Source organism: Microcaecilia unicolor, chromosome 5, assembly GCF_901765095.1.
Source record: "Microcaecilia unicolor chromosome 5, aMicUni1.1, whole genome shotgun sequence".
Lineage (NCBI taxonomy): Eukaryota > Metazoa > Chordata > Amphibia > Gymnophiona > Siphonopidae > Microcaecilia > Microcaecilia unicolor.
The window spans coordinates 302,243,009-302,259,884 of record NC_044035.1 but is presented as its reverse complement, the minus strand read 5'-3'; the positions used below and the strand labels follow the sequence as shown (position 1 = coordinate 302,259,884).

Here is a 16,876-nt window from a genome sequence, read left to right as displayed (position 1 = left end):
GGCATCTCGTGCTGTGGCCCAAGGTATAGTGATGCGCAGGCTCTCATGGCTGTGCCTCTGACCTGGACAACCGCACCCAGCAGAGACTGGCCGACGTCCCTTGCCGGGGGATAATATTTTTGGTGAGAACGTCGAGCAGTTGGTGGACCAACTACATCAGTGGGAAACCACCCTCGACAAGCTCTCCCACCGGGCGCCTTCAGCATCCACCTCAGCAGGTGGACGTTTTTCCCGGGCCAGGCAGGTTACGCCCTACGCCTATAACAAGCGTAGGTACACCCAGCCGGCCCGAAGGCCTCATCAGGCACAGGGACAGTCCCAGCGCGCTCGTTCCCGTCAACAGCGTGCGCCTAAGCAGCCCCCTGCGCCTCCACAGCAAAAGCCGGGGACGGGCTTTTGACTGGATTCATGGGAACATAGCCGCCATCAAAGTGTCCGTACCGGTCGATCTGCCAGTCGGAGGGAGGTTAAAACTTTTTCACCAAAGGTGGCCTCTTATAACCTCCGACCAGTGGGTTCTCCAAATAGTGCGGTGCGGATACGCCCTGAATTTGGTCTCCCCTCCACCAAATTGTCCTCCGGGAGCTCAATCCTTCAGCTCCAAGCACAAGCGAGTACTTGCAGAGGAACTCTCCGCCCTTCTCAGCGCCAATGCGGTCGAGCCCGTGCCACCCGGGCAGGAAGGGCAGGGATTCTATTCCAGGTACTTCCTTGTGGAAAAGAAAACAGGGAGGATGCGCCCCATCCTAGACCTGAGAGGCCTGAACAAATTCCTGGTCAAAGAAAAGTTCAGGATGCTTTCCTTGGGCACCCTTCTGCCAATGATTCAGAAAAACGATTGGCTATGTTCCCTGGATTTAAAGGATGCATACACTCACATCCCGATACTGCCAGCTCACAGACAGTATCTCAGATTCCGTCTGGGCACACGGCATTTTCAGTATTGTGTGCTGACCTTTGGGTTCGCCTCTGCCCCACGGGTGTTCACCAAGTGCCTCGTGGTGGTTGCGGCGTATCTACGCAAGCTGGGAGTGCACGTGTTCCCATATCTCGACGATTGGCTGGTCAAGAACACCTCGGAGGCAGGAGCTCTCCGGTCCATGCAGTGCACTATTCAACTCCTGCAGCTGCTGGACCTCTTTATCTCGCGTCACCTCCATCTGCTCGCCATAACAGAAACCTGGCTGTGCCCTGATGACTCTGCTTCAGTCGCAGCCCTGTGCCATGGCGGTTATCTATTTTCACATACTCCTCGCCCTGCTGGCCGTGGGGGCGGTGTTGGACTACTTCTCTCTCCCTCCTCCAGATTTCAACCCCTTCTTCCACCTCAATCTCACTGTTTTTCCTCCTTTGAAGTCCACTCTATCCGCCTTTTCTCTCCTCTGCCTCTTCGAATAGCGGTCATTTATCGTCCCCCTGGTAAGTCCCTTTCATCCTTTCTCAGTGACTTTGACGCCTGGCTTGCCTTCTTCCATGATCCTTCCTCCCCCTCTCTCATCCTTGGTGACTTTAATATTCCTGCTAATGATCCTTCCAACTCTTATATTTCCAAGTTACTCGCTTTAACGTCGTCCTTTAATCTCCAACTATGCTCCACCTCCCCCACTCATCAAAATGGTCACTGTCTTGATCTCATCTTCTCCTCCAACTGTTCACCTTCTAGTTTCCTTGCCTCTGATCATCCCTCCTCTGATCACCATCTTATAACTTTCACACTTAAATCTCCCCCCTCCCAGTCCCGTCCTATCCTATCTAATTTATCTAGGAATCTTCACGATATTGACCCTTCATCTCTATCCTCCCATGTTTCAAACCTCCTCTCTACTGTGGCACCATCCACGTCTGTCAACGAGGCTGTTTCTTCTTACAACAATACTCTATCCTCTGCCTTAGACACTCTTGCACCTTTGATGACCCGCCCTGTAAGGCGTACAAAACCCCAACCTTGGCTGACTTCTAATATCCGCTACCTACGTTCCTGTACCCCGCTCCGCCGAACGCCTCTGGCGGAAATCTCGGGCCCTTGCTGATTTCTTACACTTTAAGTTCATGCTGACCCTCCTTCCAATCTGCTCTTTACGTGCCAAACAGGATTATTATATCCAACTGACCAACTCTCTTGGCTCTAATCCTCGACTTCTCTTCACCACATTGAACTCTCTCCTCAAGGTGCCCCCTCCCCCAACTCCCCCTTCATTATCTCCTCAGACCCTTGCTGAATTCTTCACAACAAGGTTCAAAAGATAAACCTTGCTTTCTCTACCTCACCACCTCTCCCTCCACTAGTCCGTTCCCCTCTCTCTCCTTCCCCTCATTCCCTTTCCTCCTTTCCTGAAGTTACTATTGAGGAAACTACACTTCTCCTTTCTTCTCTCAAAATGTACCACCTGTTCCTCTGATCCCATTCCCACCCACCTTCTTAATGCCATCTCTCCTACTCTTATTCCTTTTATCTGTCACAATCTCAACCTCTCACTTTCCACTGCAACTGTCCCTGCTGCCTTTAAACATGCTGTGGTCACACCTCTCCTTAAGAAGCCTTCACTTGACCCTACTGTCCCTCTAATTACCGACCCATCTCCCTCCTTCCTTTTCTCTCCAAATTACTTGAGCGTGCTGTTCACCGCCGCTGCCTTGATTTTCTCTCCTCACATGATATTCTTGACCCATTACAATCTGGTTTTCGCCCTCTCCACTCAACCGAAACTGCGCTTACTAAAGTCTCCAATGACCTATTACTGGCTAAATCCAAAGGTCAATATTCCATCCTCATTCTTCTTGATCTTTCCGCTGCTTTTGACACTGTCGATCACAGCATACTTCTTGATACCCTGTCCTCACTTGGATTCCAGGGCTCTGTCCTTTCCTGGTTCTCTTCCTACCTCTCCCTCCGCACCTTTAGTGTTCACTCTGGTGGATCCTCTTCTACTTCTATCCCTCTGCCTGTCGGCGTACCTCAGGGTTCTGTTCTTGGTCCCCTCCTCTTTTCTATCTACACTTCTTCCCTTGGTTCATTAATCTCATCCCATGGCTTTTCCTACCATCTCTATGCTGATGACTCCCAAATCTACCTTTCTACCCCTGATATCTCACCTTGCATCCAAACCAAAGTTTCAGCGTGCTTGTCTGACATTGCTGCCTGGATGTCTCAACGCCACCTGAAATTAAATATGACCAAAACTGAGCTTCTCATTTTCCCCCCCAAACCCACCTCCCCGCTCCCCCCGTTTTCTATTTCTGTTGATGGCTCTCTCATTCTCCCTGTCTCCTCAGCTCGAAACCTTGGGGTCATCTTTGACTCTTCTCTCTCCTTCTCTGCTCATATCCAGCAGACCCCCGCCAAGACCTGTCGTTTCTTTCTTTACAACATCCGTAAAATCCAGCCCCTTTCTTTCCGAACACTCTACCAAAACCCTCATCCACACCCTTGTCACCTCTCGTTTAGACTACTGCAATCTGCTTCTTGCTGGCCTCGCCACTTAGTCACCTCTCCCCTCTCCAGTCGGTTCAAACTCTGCTGCCCGTCTCATCTTCCGCCAGGGCGCTTTACTCATACTACCCCTCTCCTCAAGACCCTTCACTGGCTCCCTATCGTTTTCCGCATCCTGTTCAAACTTCTTCTACTAACCTATAAATGTATTCACTCTGCTGCTCCCAGTATCTCTCCACACTCGTCCTTCCCTACACCCCTTCCCGTGCACTCCGCTCCATGGATAAATCCTTCTTATCTGTTCCCTTCTCCACTACTGCCAACTCCAGACTTCGCGCCTTCTGTCTCGCTGCACCCTACGCCTGGAATAAACTTCCTGAGCCCCTACGTCTTGCCTCATCCTTGGCCACCTTTAAATCTAGACTGAAAGCCCATCTCTTTAACATTGCTTTTGACTCGTAACCACTTGTAACCACTCGCCTCCACCTACCCTCCTCTCTTCCTTCCCGTTCACATTAATTGATTTGATTTGCTTACTTTATTTATTTTTTGTCTATTAGATTGTAAGCTCTTTGAGCAGGGACTGTCTTTCTTCTATGTTTGTGCAGCGCTGCGTATGCCTTGTAGCGCTATAGAAATGCTAAATAGTAGTAGTAGTAGTAGTACCCAAAGTCCCATCTCCAGCCAGCCCAGTCTCTGGAATTCATAGGAGCTCTGCTGAATACTCAGATGGCTCAGGCCTTCCTTCCCGAAGCGAGGGCCAACAACCTCCTGTCCCTGGCTTCCCGGACCAGAGCGTCTCAGCAGATCACAGCTCGGCAGATGTTGAGACTTCTGGGTCATATGGCCTCCACAGTTCATGTGACTCCCATGGCTCGTCTTCACATGAGATCTGCTCAATGGACCCTAGCTTCCTAGTGGTTTCAAGCCACCGGGAATCTAGAAGATGTCATCCGCCTTTCCACCAGTTGCCGCACTTCACTGCACTGGTGGACCATTCGGACCAATTTGACCCTGGGACGTCCATTTCAAATTCCACAGCCCACGAAAGTGCTAACGACGGATGCATCTCGCCTGCGGTGGGGAGCTCATGTTGATGGGCTTCACACCCAGGGACTGTGGTCCCTCCAGGAAAAGGATCTTCAGATCAACTTCCTGGAGCTCCGAGCGGTCTGGAACTCACTGAAGGCTTTCAGAGATCGGCTGTCCTGTCAAATTATCCAAATTCGGACAGACAATCAGGTTGCAATGTATTACATGAACAAGCAGGGGGGCACCGGATCTCACCCCCTGTGTCAGGAAGCCATCGGAATGTGGCATTGGGCTTGCCAGTTCGGCATGCTCCTCCAAGCCACATACCTGGCAGGTGTAAACAACAGTCTGGCCGACAGACTGAGCAGAGTCATGCAACCGCAAGAGTGGTCGCTCCATTCCAGAGTGGTACGCAAGATCTTCCGAGAGTGGGGCACCCCCTCGGTGGACCTTTTCGCCTCTCAGACCAACCACAAGCTGCCTCTGTTCTGTTCCAGACTTCAGGCACACGGCAGGCTAGCGTCGGATGCCTTTCTCCTTCATTGGGGGACCGGCCTCCTGTATGCTTATCCTCCCATACCTTTGGTGGGGAAGACCTTACTGAAGCTCAAGCAAGACCGCGGCACCATGATTCTGATAGCGCCTTTTTGGCCCCGTCAGATCTGGTTCCCTCTACTTCTGGAGTTGTCCTCCGAAGAACCGTGGAGATTGGAGTGTTATCCGACTCTCATTTCGCAGAACGACGGAGCGCTTCTGCACCCCAACCTTCAGTCTCTGGCTCTCACGGCCTGGATGTTGAGGGCGTAGACTTCGCTTCGTTGGGTCTGTCTGAGGGTGTCTCCCGTGTGTTGCTTGCCTCTAGGAAGGATTCCACTAAAAAGAGTTACTTTTTCAAGTGGAGGAGGTTTGTCGTTTGGTGTGAGAGCAAGGCCCTAGAACCTCGTTCTTGCCCTGCACAGAACCTGCTTGAATACCTTCTGCACTTATCAGAGTCTGGCCTCAAGACCAACTCCGTAAGGAATCACCTTAGTGCGATTAGTGCTTACCATTATCGTGTGGAGGGTAAAGCCATCTCTGGAGAGCCTTTAGTCGTTCGATTCATGAGAGGCTTGCTTTTGTCAAAGCCCCCTGTCAAGCCTCCTGCAGTGTCATGGGATCTCAACGTCATCCTCATCCAGCTGATGAAACTTCCTTTTGAGCCACTGAATTCCTGCCATCTGAAGTACTTGACCTGGAAGGTCATTTTCTTGGTGGCAATTACTTCAGCTCGTAGGGTCAGTGAGCTTCAAGCCCTGGTAGCTCATGCTCCGTACACTAAATTTCATCATAACAGAGTAGTGCTCCGCACTCACCCTAAGTTCCTGCCGAAGGTGGTGTCGGAGTTCCATCTTAACCAGTCAATTGTCTTGCCAACATTCTTTCCCAGACCGCATACCCGCCCTGCTGAACGTCAGTTGCACACATTGGACTGCAAGAGAGCATTGGCCTTCTATCTGGAGCGGACACAGCCCCATAGACAGTCCGCCCAATTGTTTATTTCTTTTGACCCCAATAGGAAAGGGGTCGCTGTCGGGAAACGCACCATCTCCAATTGGCTAGCAGATTGCATTTCCTTCACTTACGCCCAGGCTGGGCTGACTCTTGAGGGTCATGTCACGGCTCATAGTGTCAGAGCCATGGCAGCGTCGGTGGCTCTCTTGAAGTCAGCCACTATTGAAGAGATTTGCAAGGCTGCGACGTGGTCATCTGTCCACACATTCACATCACATTACTGCCTCCAGCAGGATACCCGACGCGACAGTTGGTTCGGGCAGTCGGTGCTGCAGAATCTGTTTGGGGTTTAAATCCAACTCCACTCTCCAGGACCCGAATTTATTCTGGTCAGGCTGCACTCTCAGTTAGTTGTTCTTCGTAGGTCAATTTCTGTTTTACTTTCGCCGTTGCGAGGTTCAATTGACCTGGGTTCTTGTTTTGAGTGAGCCTGAGAGCTAGGGATACCCCAGTCGTGAGAACAAGCAGCCTGCTTGTCCTCTGAGAAAGCGAATGATACATACCTGTAGCAGGTGTTCTCCGAGGACAGCAGGCTGATTGTTCTCACCTACCCTCCCTCCTCCCCTTTGGAGTTGCGTTTTGATCATTTGCTTGTCATTCAACTGAGCGGGAACGGTCGTGCACGGGTGGGAAGGCGGCCGCGCATGCGCGGTGGGCGTGCCCTGCGTGCGGGTCCGCCCGCGAAGTTTTCTTTCGGTTGGTGGGGGCTGCCGTGGACGTCAACCCAGTCGTGAGAACAATCAGCCTGCTGTCCTCAGAGAACACCTGCTACAGGTATGTATCATTCGCTACCTGGAAGGTCATTTTCTTGGTGGCTGTTACTTCAGCTCGTAGAGTCAGTGAGCTCCAGCCTGGTAGTTCATGCTCCCTACATTAAATTTCATCATAACAGGGTAGTCCTCCGCACTCATCCGAAGTTCCTGCCGAAGGTGGTGTCGGAGTTCCATCTGAACCAGTGAATTGTCTTGCCAACATTTTTTCCCCGTCCACATACCCGCCCTGGTGATGACAAGTTGCACACCTTGGACTGTAAGAGAGCATTGGCCTTTTACGTGGAGCGGACAATGCCCTATCGACAGTCCACCCAGTTGTTTGTTTCTTTTGATCCCAATAGGATGGGAGTTGCCATCGGGAAACGCACCATATCCATTTGGCTAGCAGATTGCATTTTCTTCACTTATGCCCAAGCTGGGTTGACTCTAGAGGGCCATGTCGCAGCTCATAATGTCAGAGCCGTGGCTGCGTCAGTGGCTCACTTAAAGTCAGCCTCCATTGAAGAAATTTGCAAGGCTGCAACATGGTCATCTGTTCACACATTCACATCTCACTACTGCCTTCAGCAGGATACCCGACGCGACAGTCGGTTTGGGCAGTCGGTGTTACAGAATCTGTTTGGGGTTTAGAATCCAACTCCACCCTCCTAGGCCCTTTTCTGTTCTGTTCCAGGCTGCACTGTCACTTAGTTGGGTTTGTTTTCAGGTCAATCTCAGTTATGTCCTCGCTGTTGCGAGGCCCAGTTGACCAATGTTCATTGTTTTGAGTAAGCCTGGGTGCTAGGGACACCCCATCAGTGATACTATTCAGCCTGCTTGTCCTCAGAGAAAATGAAGATACATACCTGTAGCAGGTATTCTCCAAGGACAGCAGGCTGAATAGTATCACAACCCACCCTCTTCCCCGTAGGAGTTGTTATTTTCTACTTTGCTTTTATGTAACTGAGGGAAGTGCGCGGGCGTCGCGGGGCGGGAATTCACTCGCACAGTGCGCGGTGAGGTGTCTTTGCGCGCGCCACGTCGCTTCTAGAACTTTTAAAGTTTTGTTAAGTTCCGGTCTCCTGGGCCGTCGCGGACGACGACCCATCAGTGATACTATTCAGCCTGCTGTCCTCGGAGAATACCTGCTACAGGTATGTATCTTCATTTTACCTAGACCCGGGATATGGTGGCGAGGTGATCCAGGGCTCAAGTTATGCTGTGAGTGGTGCTATTTGTGCCTTGCAATCTGCTTTTGTGCAGCAGGAAGCTTTTATTATTGGCTGAGGGAATAGGCATTGCAGTGATGGAGGCACCATTGGAGAAAGCAAAGTGTTATTCCTGTTGCAGTGGTGGCTAGGGTGAAGTGTGGAGTGTGCTGCGGCGGAACAGTGGATTAGTCTGAAGATATGAGGAACCCCGGGAAGGACTGAATATAATGAGAGAACTTGTCCAAGGCTCCTGACGGAGAGCTTTCCACCGAGTCCTTTTAGAGCTTTGTTCCTGTCACAGAAAATGTGAGAATGGCAGCCATTTTGTCTGCCAGCATTGTTGATGCTTCCTGGGTAGTTTCTTTAGCATCAGTAGAACAATCAGTACTAAGCTCAAAGTTGCCTTTGGGAGGAGCCTTGTGGTGGGGGAGTGGGATCTGGAGACAATGGGGGATGTCTGTAAGCAGGGATCCCATTTCTCCAGAATTTATCCTATTTATTTTACAAACTTTTTCTTTAAATGGACACTGGCAAGCCAGCTTGGCCAAGGAGTCTTTGAGATCTGGAAGTCTAGAGGATCCTAGGCAGCCAGAGAGACGAAGACTGAATGCCTCAGGAGACTTGCACTACCAGTCAGTGGTGTCAGCTGTGGTTTGTGAGTGGGGCAGTGCCTCCATTATGGTGAGTAGGGAAGCTTCAGGGCTTGATCCCCTGTAAGAGGGGGAGCTCTGATAGGGGTAGGAGACTATCCCATGGTGGTTAGACTCCACCAGAGGGAATAACTCATGTATATAATTGCCCAAGTCCTCGTGCAAAATGCAGCTTCATTGTCCAAAACCTGATCTCACTGAAGTGATGCTCCAGAGGCCATTCTCAGAGCTATGAGGTCCAGCTCCCGTGGGCTGTTGTGCAAAGCAGCCTGTATAGTGGCTAAGTTTGCAGAAGTTATCAAAGGGCATGAATTTGTAGACACCCACTTCAGTAATATTAATGATAAATGCCAGCTTGAGCGGCTGGAACATCCATTGTCAGGGTCAGTTAGCTCAAGGAAAATAGAAGGATAGTTTGGCATGGTTGATCTACTGTCTGGAAGTGAGAGCCATCCCACTTCGTGGGTGTGGCTTGGATCTCTTTCAGGGAGAGAAAACTAACAACTTATAGCAGCAGCTTCAGAGAGCATTTTCCATCTCACAGATAGGCTGCAGAGAATACCTTCTCCTGCTTTAGACTTAGCCTGGCCTCAGAATGACATCCTATAGTATATCTCCTATCAAACTGAGCTCTCTTTTTCATCAAGCACTGCCATTTCCTCCCCTCACCCTCCCCACTGACAGTTTGAACTTCGTGGGTGTGGCTTGGATCTCTTTCAGGGAGAGAAAACTAACAACTTATAGCAGCAGCTTCAGAGAGCATTTTCCATCTCACAGATAGGCTGCAGAGAATACCTTCTCCTGCTTTAGACTTAGCCTGGCCTCAGAATGACATCCTATAGTATATCTCCTATCAAACTGAGCTCTCTTTTTCATCAAGCACTGCCATTTCCTCCCTCACCCTCCCCACTGACAGTTTGAACTTCGTGGGTGTGGCTTGGATCTCTTTCAGGGAGAGAAACTAACAACTTATAGCAGCAGCTTCAGAGAGCATTTTCCATCTCACAGATAGGCTGCAGAGAATACCTTCTCCTGCTTTAGACTTAGCCTGGCCTCAGAATGACATCCTATAGTATATCTCCTATCAAACTGAGCTCTCTTTTCATCAAGCACTGCCATTTCCTCCCCTCACCCTCCCCACTGACAGTTTGAACTTCGTGGTGTGGCTTGGATCTCTTTCAGGGAGAGAAAACTAACAACTTATAGCAGCAGCTTCAGAGAGCATTTCCATCTCACAGATAGGCTGCAGAGAATACCTTCTCCTGCTTCCACCCACCCTACCCCTCTACCCACCCACCCCTAGAGTGACATGTCTTATATAACCTCCCTATCACCCCACTCATTACTTTACCTCACCCATTTCTATTCTTCTATCACCTTCTCCCACTACTCCAACCAGAGTTACACCTAATCACACTGACCACCCTTCAACATCTTCTGTCCTTCTGTGACTGTTCTCTTGTGCTTGACTGCTTAAATATTTTAAATTTAAATGCTTTACTTTTTGTCTATTAGATTGTAAGCTCTTTGAGCAGGGACTGTCTTTCTTCTGTGTTTGTACAGCGCTGCGTACACTTTGTAGCGCTCTAGAAATGTTAAATAGTAGTAGTAGTAGTAGAAAGCCCTAGAAATCTTAGGATCACTTCTGACAGACAAGGTAGTTGGAATCTTTTCTGGCAATGCCACAGCAGTGGTATATGTCAACAGGTGGGAGGTGGGGGGAATAGACAAGGAATGCAGTGGTAGCACTTGAAGCCACTCTTCTAGTGTTCTGTACTGCTTATCTTTTGCCACTGTTGGTGGCCACGTAGCTTGTGTTCACAATGTGCAGGCAACCTTCTTAAGCAAGTATTCCCTGGACCTTGGGGAATGAGAGCTGTGAGAAATACCCTTTTCTGAGCGGAGGAGTGGCCTAGTGGTTAGGGTGGTGGACTTTGGTCCTGGGGAACTGAGGAACTGAGTTCGATTCCCACTTCAGGCACAGGCAGCTCCTTGTGACTCTGGGCAAGTCACTTAACCCTCCATTGTCCCATGTGAGCCGCATTGAGCCTGCCATGAGTGGGAAAGCGCGGGGTACAAATGTAACAAAAATAAAATCAAGGAATGTTGGAGCTTATTGCCTATGGATCCTCATGGTAACCAGGCAAAATACCGAAGTACTGAGTTCCTTCAGTCAAAGGGAAGAGCCAGGATTGACAGGGCTGGATGCACTGGTTCAGTCTTGGCCACGGTTGGGAGCTCTATATACCTGTTTTCACCCTTACTTCTACTAGGTCATGCATTACAGTGGATTTTTGCGCACCCAGGATTCATCATTATATTGATGTCAGATTGACCCAGAAGATCCTAGTACACGGACCTCATTCATCTCAAAGCAGTGTAGACTCTCAGGTTACAGGAAAGAGGCCTTCTGGTTAAGGGTCTGATGGTTTTGTAGGATCCGTCTTGGTTTTGTCTTATGGCTTGGCCCTTGAAATGTTGCAGCTGAGATGGAAAGGATATGCAGAGAGTGTAATTAGAGTCTTGCTTCAGACTCACAGAAGTTCAACCTTTGTGGCATACACTAGAGTCTGGAGCGTTTGTGAGGCTTGATGTTTAGAGAGGTCATTGTCACCTCTTCGAGCATCAGTGTTGCATGTTCTGCGCTTTCTAGAGGGACACGAGGCTTAGAGGTCAGATCCTTGAAGGCACAAGTAGCAGCCTTGCCATACTATAGGAGCCACATTGGAAAGGCACCCTTATTTCCCATCCGGATGTGGTTCATTTTCTTGAGAATGTCATTTATACTCAGCCTTCAGGATTGGATCAGTTTTCTGGTATGGAATATGAATCTGGTACTCCAGGCCTTTGGGTGGATTCTATCTGAACCAGAACTACTGAAGGAGATGTCTCAATATATATGGTCCTTTTTTTTCTGCTGCTGGTGTTACCATTCTTTTAGAAAGAGGAATGTGGAGAGGATTTTTGATTCCTGGTTATGCTTCTTGCATTGTGTGAAAGTGACTAATTTTGAAAGCCATATAAACTGTTTGTCCTATTTGGGGATCCAAAAAGGACATGGTAGCATCCAAGGCCCCTATTGTCTGTTGGCTTAAGGAAGCCAATTTTTGGCATATCTTAATGGACCATGTACTTCTGAAGAAATTGAGGGCATACTGCAGTAGAGGAGTGGCAGCCTCTTGGTCAGAGTTGCATCCAGTATCACATGATCAAATCTGTAGGGCTGTCATGTATTCTACTCTTCATACTTTTGCTATGCACTACTGGCTAGATGTTCATGCCAGAGAGAAGGCAGCATTTGTTGCCAAAGTTATTGGCACCACAAGTCAGGCATATAATTTCACCTTGTCATGAACTTATTACTTTATCTTTTTGTTGGCTTTGTATTAAATTAATATTTGGCAGTCCTGTGACTGACATTAGTGCTTTTTAAAATTTTAGTTTCATTACTGTATTAACTAAGGATGCATGACTACAGAATTAGATGTGTGCATTGTCTCATTTGTGCCTTTGGGGAAATAAGCTACAAAATACCTTAAAATATAAAATTTTTGAAGCACTTGAAGCAGGCTAATGCAAGTTGGAAGAAACTATAATTTTATCTGTACTGGTGACTGCAATCTCTGTATGAAGAATCATCTTGGTTTCTGGAAACACATGAACATCTTCAGAGCTATGCTTATTTGATGTCTTATTACTGCAGCATGATATTAGCTGTGTTTAAATCTGACTTTTATTCCAAACTGTTAAACTTTGGATCAGGAAGGAAGTATAGAGAGCAGTGTTTGTTCCATCAGAAAACAAAGGGTGCTGTAGTAATGTACAGTATATTCTTTCTGTTCCAGACAGAAATGCATTTTAGCAGATGAAATGGGACTGGGGAAAACCATTCAGTCTATTACATTCCTCCAAGAAATCCTTTTGACTGGAATACGAGGGCCTTTCTTAATCATTGCCCCACTTTCCACTATTGCAAACTGGGAGAGAGAGTTCCATACATGGACTGACCTTAATGTTGTGGTATACCATGGCAGCATGATTAGCAGGCAGATGATACAACAGTATGAGATGTATTACCGGGATTCCCAGGTATTTATTTATTTTCTTTCTCTCTCTTTCTCTCTCTCTCTCTCTCAAGGGGAAAAATAGAAAATTGCTTTCTATAAATCTATTATATACGTGAAATTTTCTGAATGGTATCCGGGGCATACTTAGATTAAATTTCAGCTGTAGCAGATAATCAATGAAGTTTAAAGCTGATCAAGCAATCCATGGCTATGGAAAGAGTGTAACTAGAGTTTAATTTCTTAAGCCAGTACTTACCAAACTGGGGTTTGCAACCCCATGCACTGCATTTGGAGTTATGACTGGGGGTGCACTACACCTATGTAGTGTCGTCATTGCACGCCTTAGCAGAGTTGTGGGTGTCTTTGTGGCTGTGAACATGGGATTACGGCTGCAAGAATTTTGAGTAGCAATGTCATAGGCCTACTCTTGGTAATTAACTTGTTCAGTTTTAAGTATCCATTAGTGCACCTAGTTTTGAGTGTTATATGCATTTGCTGTAGGTAATAACACAGGATAAATCAGAGTATACTACTTGCTAGCTCTTAGTATAATTAGAAGCACAGGGGTGAACCCAGGCCTAAAGACTTGGATTTAATTCCTAGAGCCATTTCTGCTCTTTATGCTAGCAGGGACTAGGGATGCTATGTAGGTAGTATTCATGTCTCCTGAGGGGTAAATACCAGCTATTGCACAACAGTAACATCTATAGGTAAAATAGTAAATTGACTTCAGATAGAGACCTGCATTCTCCATCCATTCTGCCCAACAGTCAAATTCATTATGAAGACATCAACAATCCAGTAGAATCCCCCCAGGAGTATAGTTTAATTGCAGCATTGGGGAGTATAGTTTAATTGCAGCATTGTTTATAGCAGCTTGATAGGGTTTCCCTTCCTTAGATTACTAATTCCCAACCAATGTGCCTTCAGATCTTATTCGGAATATCACCACTTCTGATATTCATGTCCAGGCCAGCACATATGTTCAGTTTCCAGTTACATGCAAGGACAAAGGACACAAACTGTGTGGTCCTTTACCAAGCTGCGGGAAAAAGGGCCCTGCGCTAGAGGTGGGGACTGTTTTTCCCACTCCCCAGGAGCCTTTTTACTGCAGCGAGTAAAAAGCCCCCAGACAAACATGACCATGTGGTAAGAGAACTTTTACCGCATGGCCATGCATCGGGGAACACTAACTGCCACCCATTGAGGTGGCGATATGGGCTCCCGTGGCAACCCGGCGGTAACTGGGCATTGTGCGGCAATGCCTGATTAGCACCAGGTTATCACCATGCAAGTCATTTCCAGGGTTTTTCTTTTCCCCCCGTAAGTAGAGGAGTGTGGTAGCCGTGTTAGTCCACTCTTAAGTTTATCAATAGAAATCAAACAAAATAAAACATGGAAAAGAAAATAAGATGATACCTTTTTTATTGGACATAACTTAATACATTTCTTGATTAGCTTTCGAAGGTTGCCCTTCTTCATCAGATCGGAAATAAGCAAATGTGCTAGCTGACAGTGTATATAAGTGAAAACATTCAGGCATTACTATGACAGTCTGACAGGGTGGGAGGATGGGGGTGGGTCGGAGGTATGCATGGGGACATCAAAGCATATCATTGATATTCTAACAGGATGGCTGTGGATAGGTGAGGGGTGGGGTGATCAACAGAGACATACATACCATCCTACAATCAGATTCAAAATTGACTACTCCCCAGAAAAAGTCAATTTTTTGGACACCACGGTCTCAATCAGTGATGGCTGTATACAAACATCTATATACAAGAAACCCACAGACAGATGCAGCTACCTCCACAACTCCAGCTTCCATCCTTCACATACAAAAAGATCCATCATTTACAGCCAAGCCACAAGATACCACCGTATCTGCTCTGACCCAGGGGACAGAGACAGACACCTTAAAAGCCTGACTGCATCCTTCAAACAGAAAGGCTACAACCCCAAAATAATCTCCAAGAATATTGCCTCCTCCCTCAAAACACCCAGGGAGAATCTGCTACAGTACAAGGAGAAACAATCCACAGACAGAATCCCCCTTGTAGTGACATACAGTCCAGAGCTGGAAAAACTGAGGAAAATCATAAGAGATCTACAACCTATACTCCAGGAGGATGAATTACTGAAAGAGATATTCCCATCCCCACCAGTACTGGCCTTCCGACAGCCACCCAACTTAAAACACAAGCTAATCAGAAGTAAACTTCCATCACAGACTGAAAAGGAACAGAAGGGCACACGTCCCTGTAATTTATCCAGTTGCAAACTATGCCAAAGTATTTCACAGGACCCCACAGTTATCCACAAAGCAAAGATATTCAACATAAAGGGATCTTTCACTTGCTCATCTTCCAATGTGGTATATATCATTCAGTGTAAAAAATGTAACGAAGGATGCTATATTGGAGAAACAGGCCAGATGCTTAAGACAAGATTCAATTTACATAGACATCACATGAACAATACAGCCAGTAGGGCCCCCACCCCGGTGGGACAGCACTTCACAGAACCAGGACACTGTACCAGTGATTTCACAGTGAGAATACTGAAAGGTAACTTCAAAACCATACAAGAACGTAAGACCTTTGAAGTCAGAATGATTGAATATTTTAACACCCAACAGAAAGGACTTAACAAGGATCTGGGGTTCCTGGCCCATTATAAACCATACAGCTGTATGTCTCTGTTGATCACCCCACCCCTCACCTATCCATACCCATCCTGTTAGAATATCAATGATATGCTTTGATGTCCCCATGCATACCTCCTACCCACCCCCATCCTCCCACCCTGTCAGACTGTCATAGTAATGCTTGAATGTTTTCACTTATATGCACTGTCAGCTAGCGCATTTGCATATTTCCGATTTGACGAAGAAGGGCAACCTTCGAAAGCTAATCAAGAAATGTATTAAGTTATGTCCAATAAAAAAGGTATCATCTTATTTTCTTTTCCATGTTTTATTTTGTTTGATTTCTATTGATAATCTTTTTCCCCCGGAAATTGTGTGTGCTCAGGGCAGAACTACCGTTGGTGGCCGCATTGGGCCAGCAGTAGTCCCAATTTAGCATTCGCTAAGCACGCTTTGTAAAAGCCCCCCTGTAATTCTTAAATGTGCAGTACTTTTCTGAACGCATGTGTAATCATACTTGCCTATTTCTCCTGAGGTGTTGGAATTAACAGGCAGCATGTAGGGCATGGATAGCTCATATCTTCTCCCTCTTGAGCCACCTCCTTGAATCCTTCCATCCTCTGTTGGGACTTCCAGTGTTTGCTTTGCTTTTCTTTTACACAGTATGATTGCTGTCCATGTTACATTGCCTGTTCCACAGAAGCTGGTGTGCTGCATAACACTTTTGTGAATGCTGGTACAGTATATCTTGAGCTTGAATAGGTTCAAAACAATGCCTTAGATAACTCTCAATTGCTGACAATCGGATATAAGATTTTAAGCGCTGAAATGAAATGCAAGTTTTTTTAATTTATTGTCTTAAACATAATGTCATTACATTTCTAAAACTGGTTTCAATTAAAGTGCTTAGCAATTGTTAAGTGAGCCTCAGTGGAAAGATAAATGTTTCAAAATATTTGAGCAGCAAGAGATAATACAACAGATTGATAGCTAAGAATGGAGGTAGTCAAAACTGTTTTGAAAAATACTTAAATTTGTTAATAAATCTCCAGGGTCGAATAGTTCGAGGAATCTACAAATTCCAAGCTATCATCACCACTTTTGAAATGATTCTTGGGGGCTGTCCAGAACTTAGTGCCATAGAATGGCGCTGTGTTATCATTGATGAAGCACACAGGTTAAAGAATAAAAACTGCAAACTACTTGAAGGTCTGAAGCTAATGAATCTGGTGAGTAACTTAGTCTGTCATATGTTTATGATAGCTTTCTTCAATTTTGTCCTTTTAATCAGTCTTGAATGATGATTATCTTTTGTCAGTTTTGGAAAAACAAACACAGGAAATATGGACAAACATTAAGGAGGTCATTTTAACAAGGTTTATGTGGCATTTACACATGTAAATAACAATTTTAGAAAGCTTCCTTACTGCCCCACCAGACCACGCCAGACACTTGAGTTTGTGTTGTCCTTCCAGCAGGCAAGATTCAACTGCAGAACTATGATGTCATCACTTAAGAACCCTGTGCAACCCC

At 46.8% G+C, this 16,876-nt stretch overlaps 1 protein-coding gene across 5 annotated transcripts in view; it reads left to right on the top strand.

The window, feature by feature from the left end:
- The window catches only part of LOC115470793 (chromodomain-helicase-DNA-binding protein 9-like), a 624,303-nt gene that overhangs the window by 274,566 nt on the left and 332,861 nt on the right, over positions 1-16,876 (top strand). For all 5 annotated transcript variants that reach the window (XM_030204322.1, XM_030204321.1, XM_030204320.1 and 2 more), the window contains 2 exons: positions 12,472-12,715; positions 16,396-16,572. In XM_030204322.1, the coding sequence (XP_030060182.1) occupies positions 12,472-12,715; positions 16,396-16,572 (421 nt within the window). The remainder of the gene's footprint in view (positions 1-12,471; positions 12,716-16,395; positions 16,573-16,876) is intronic.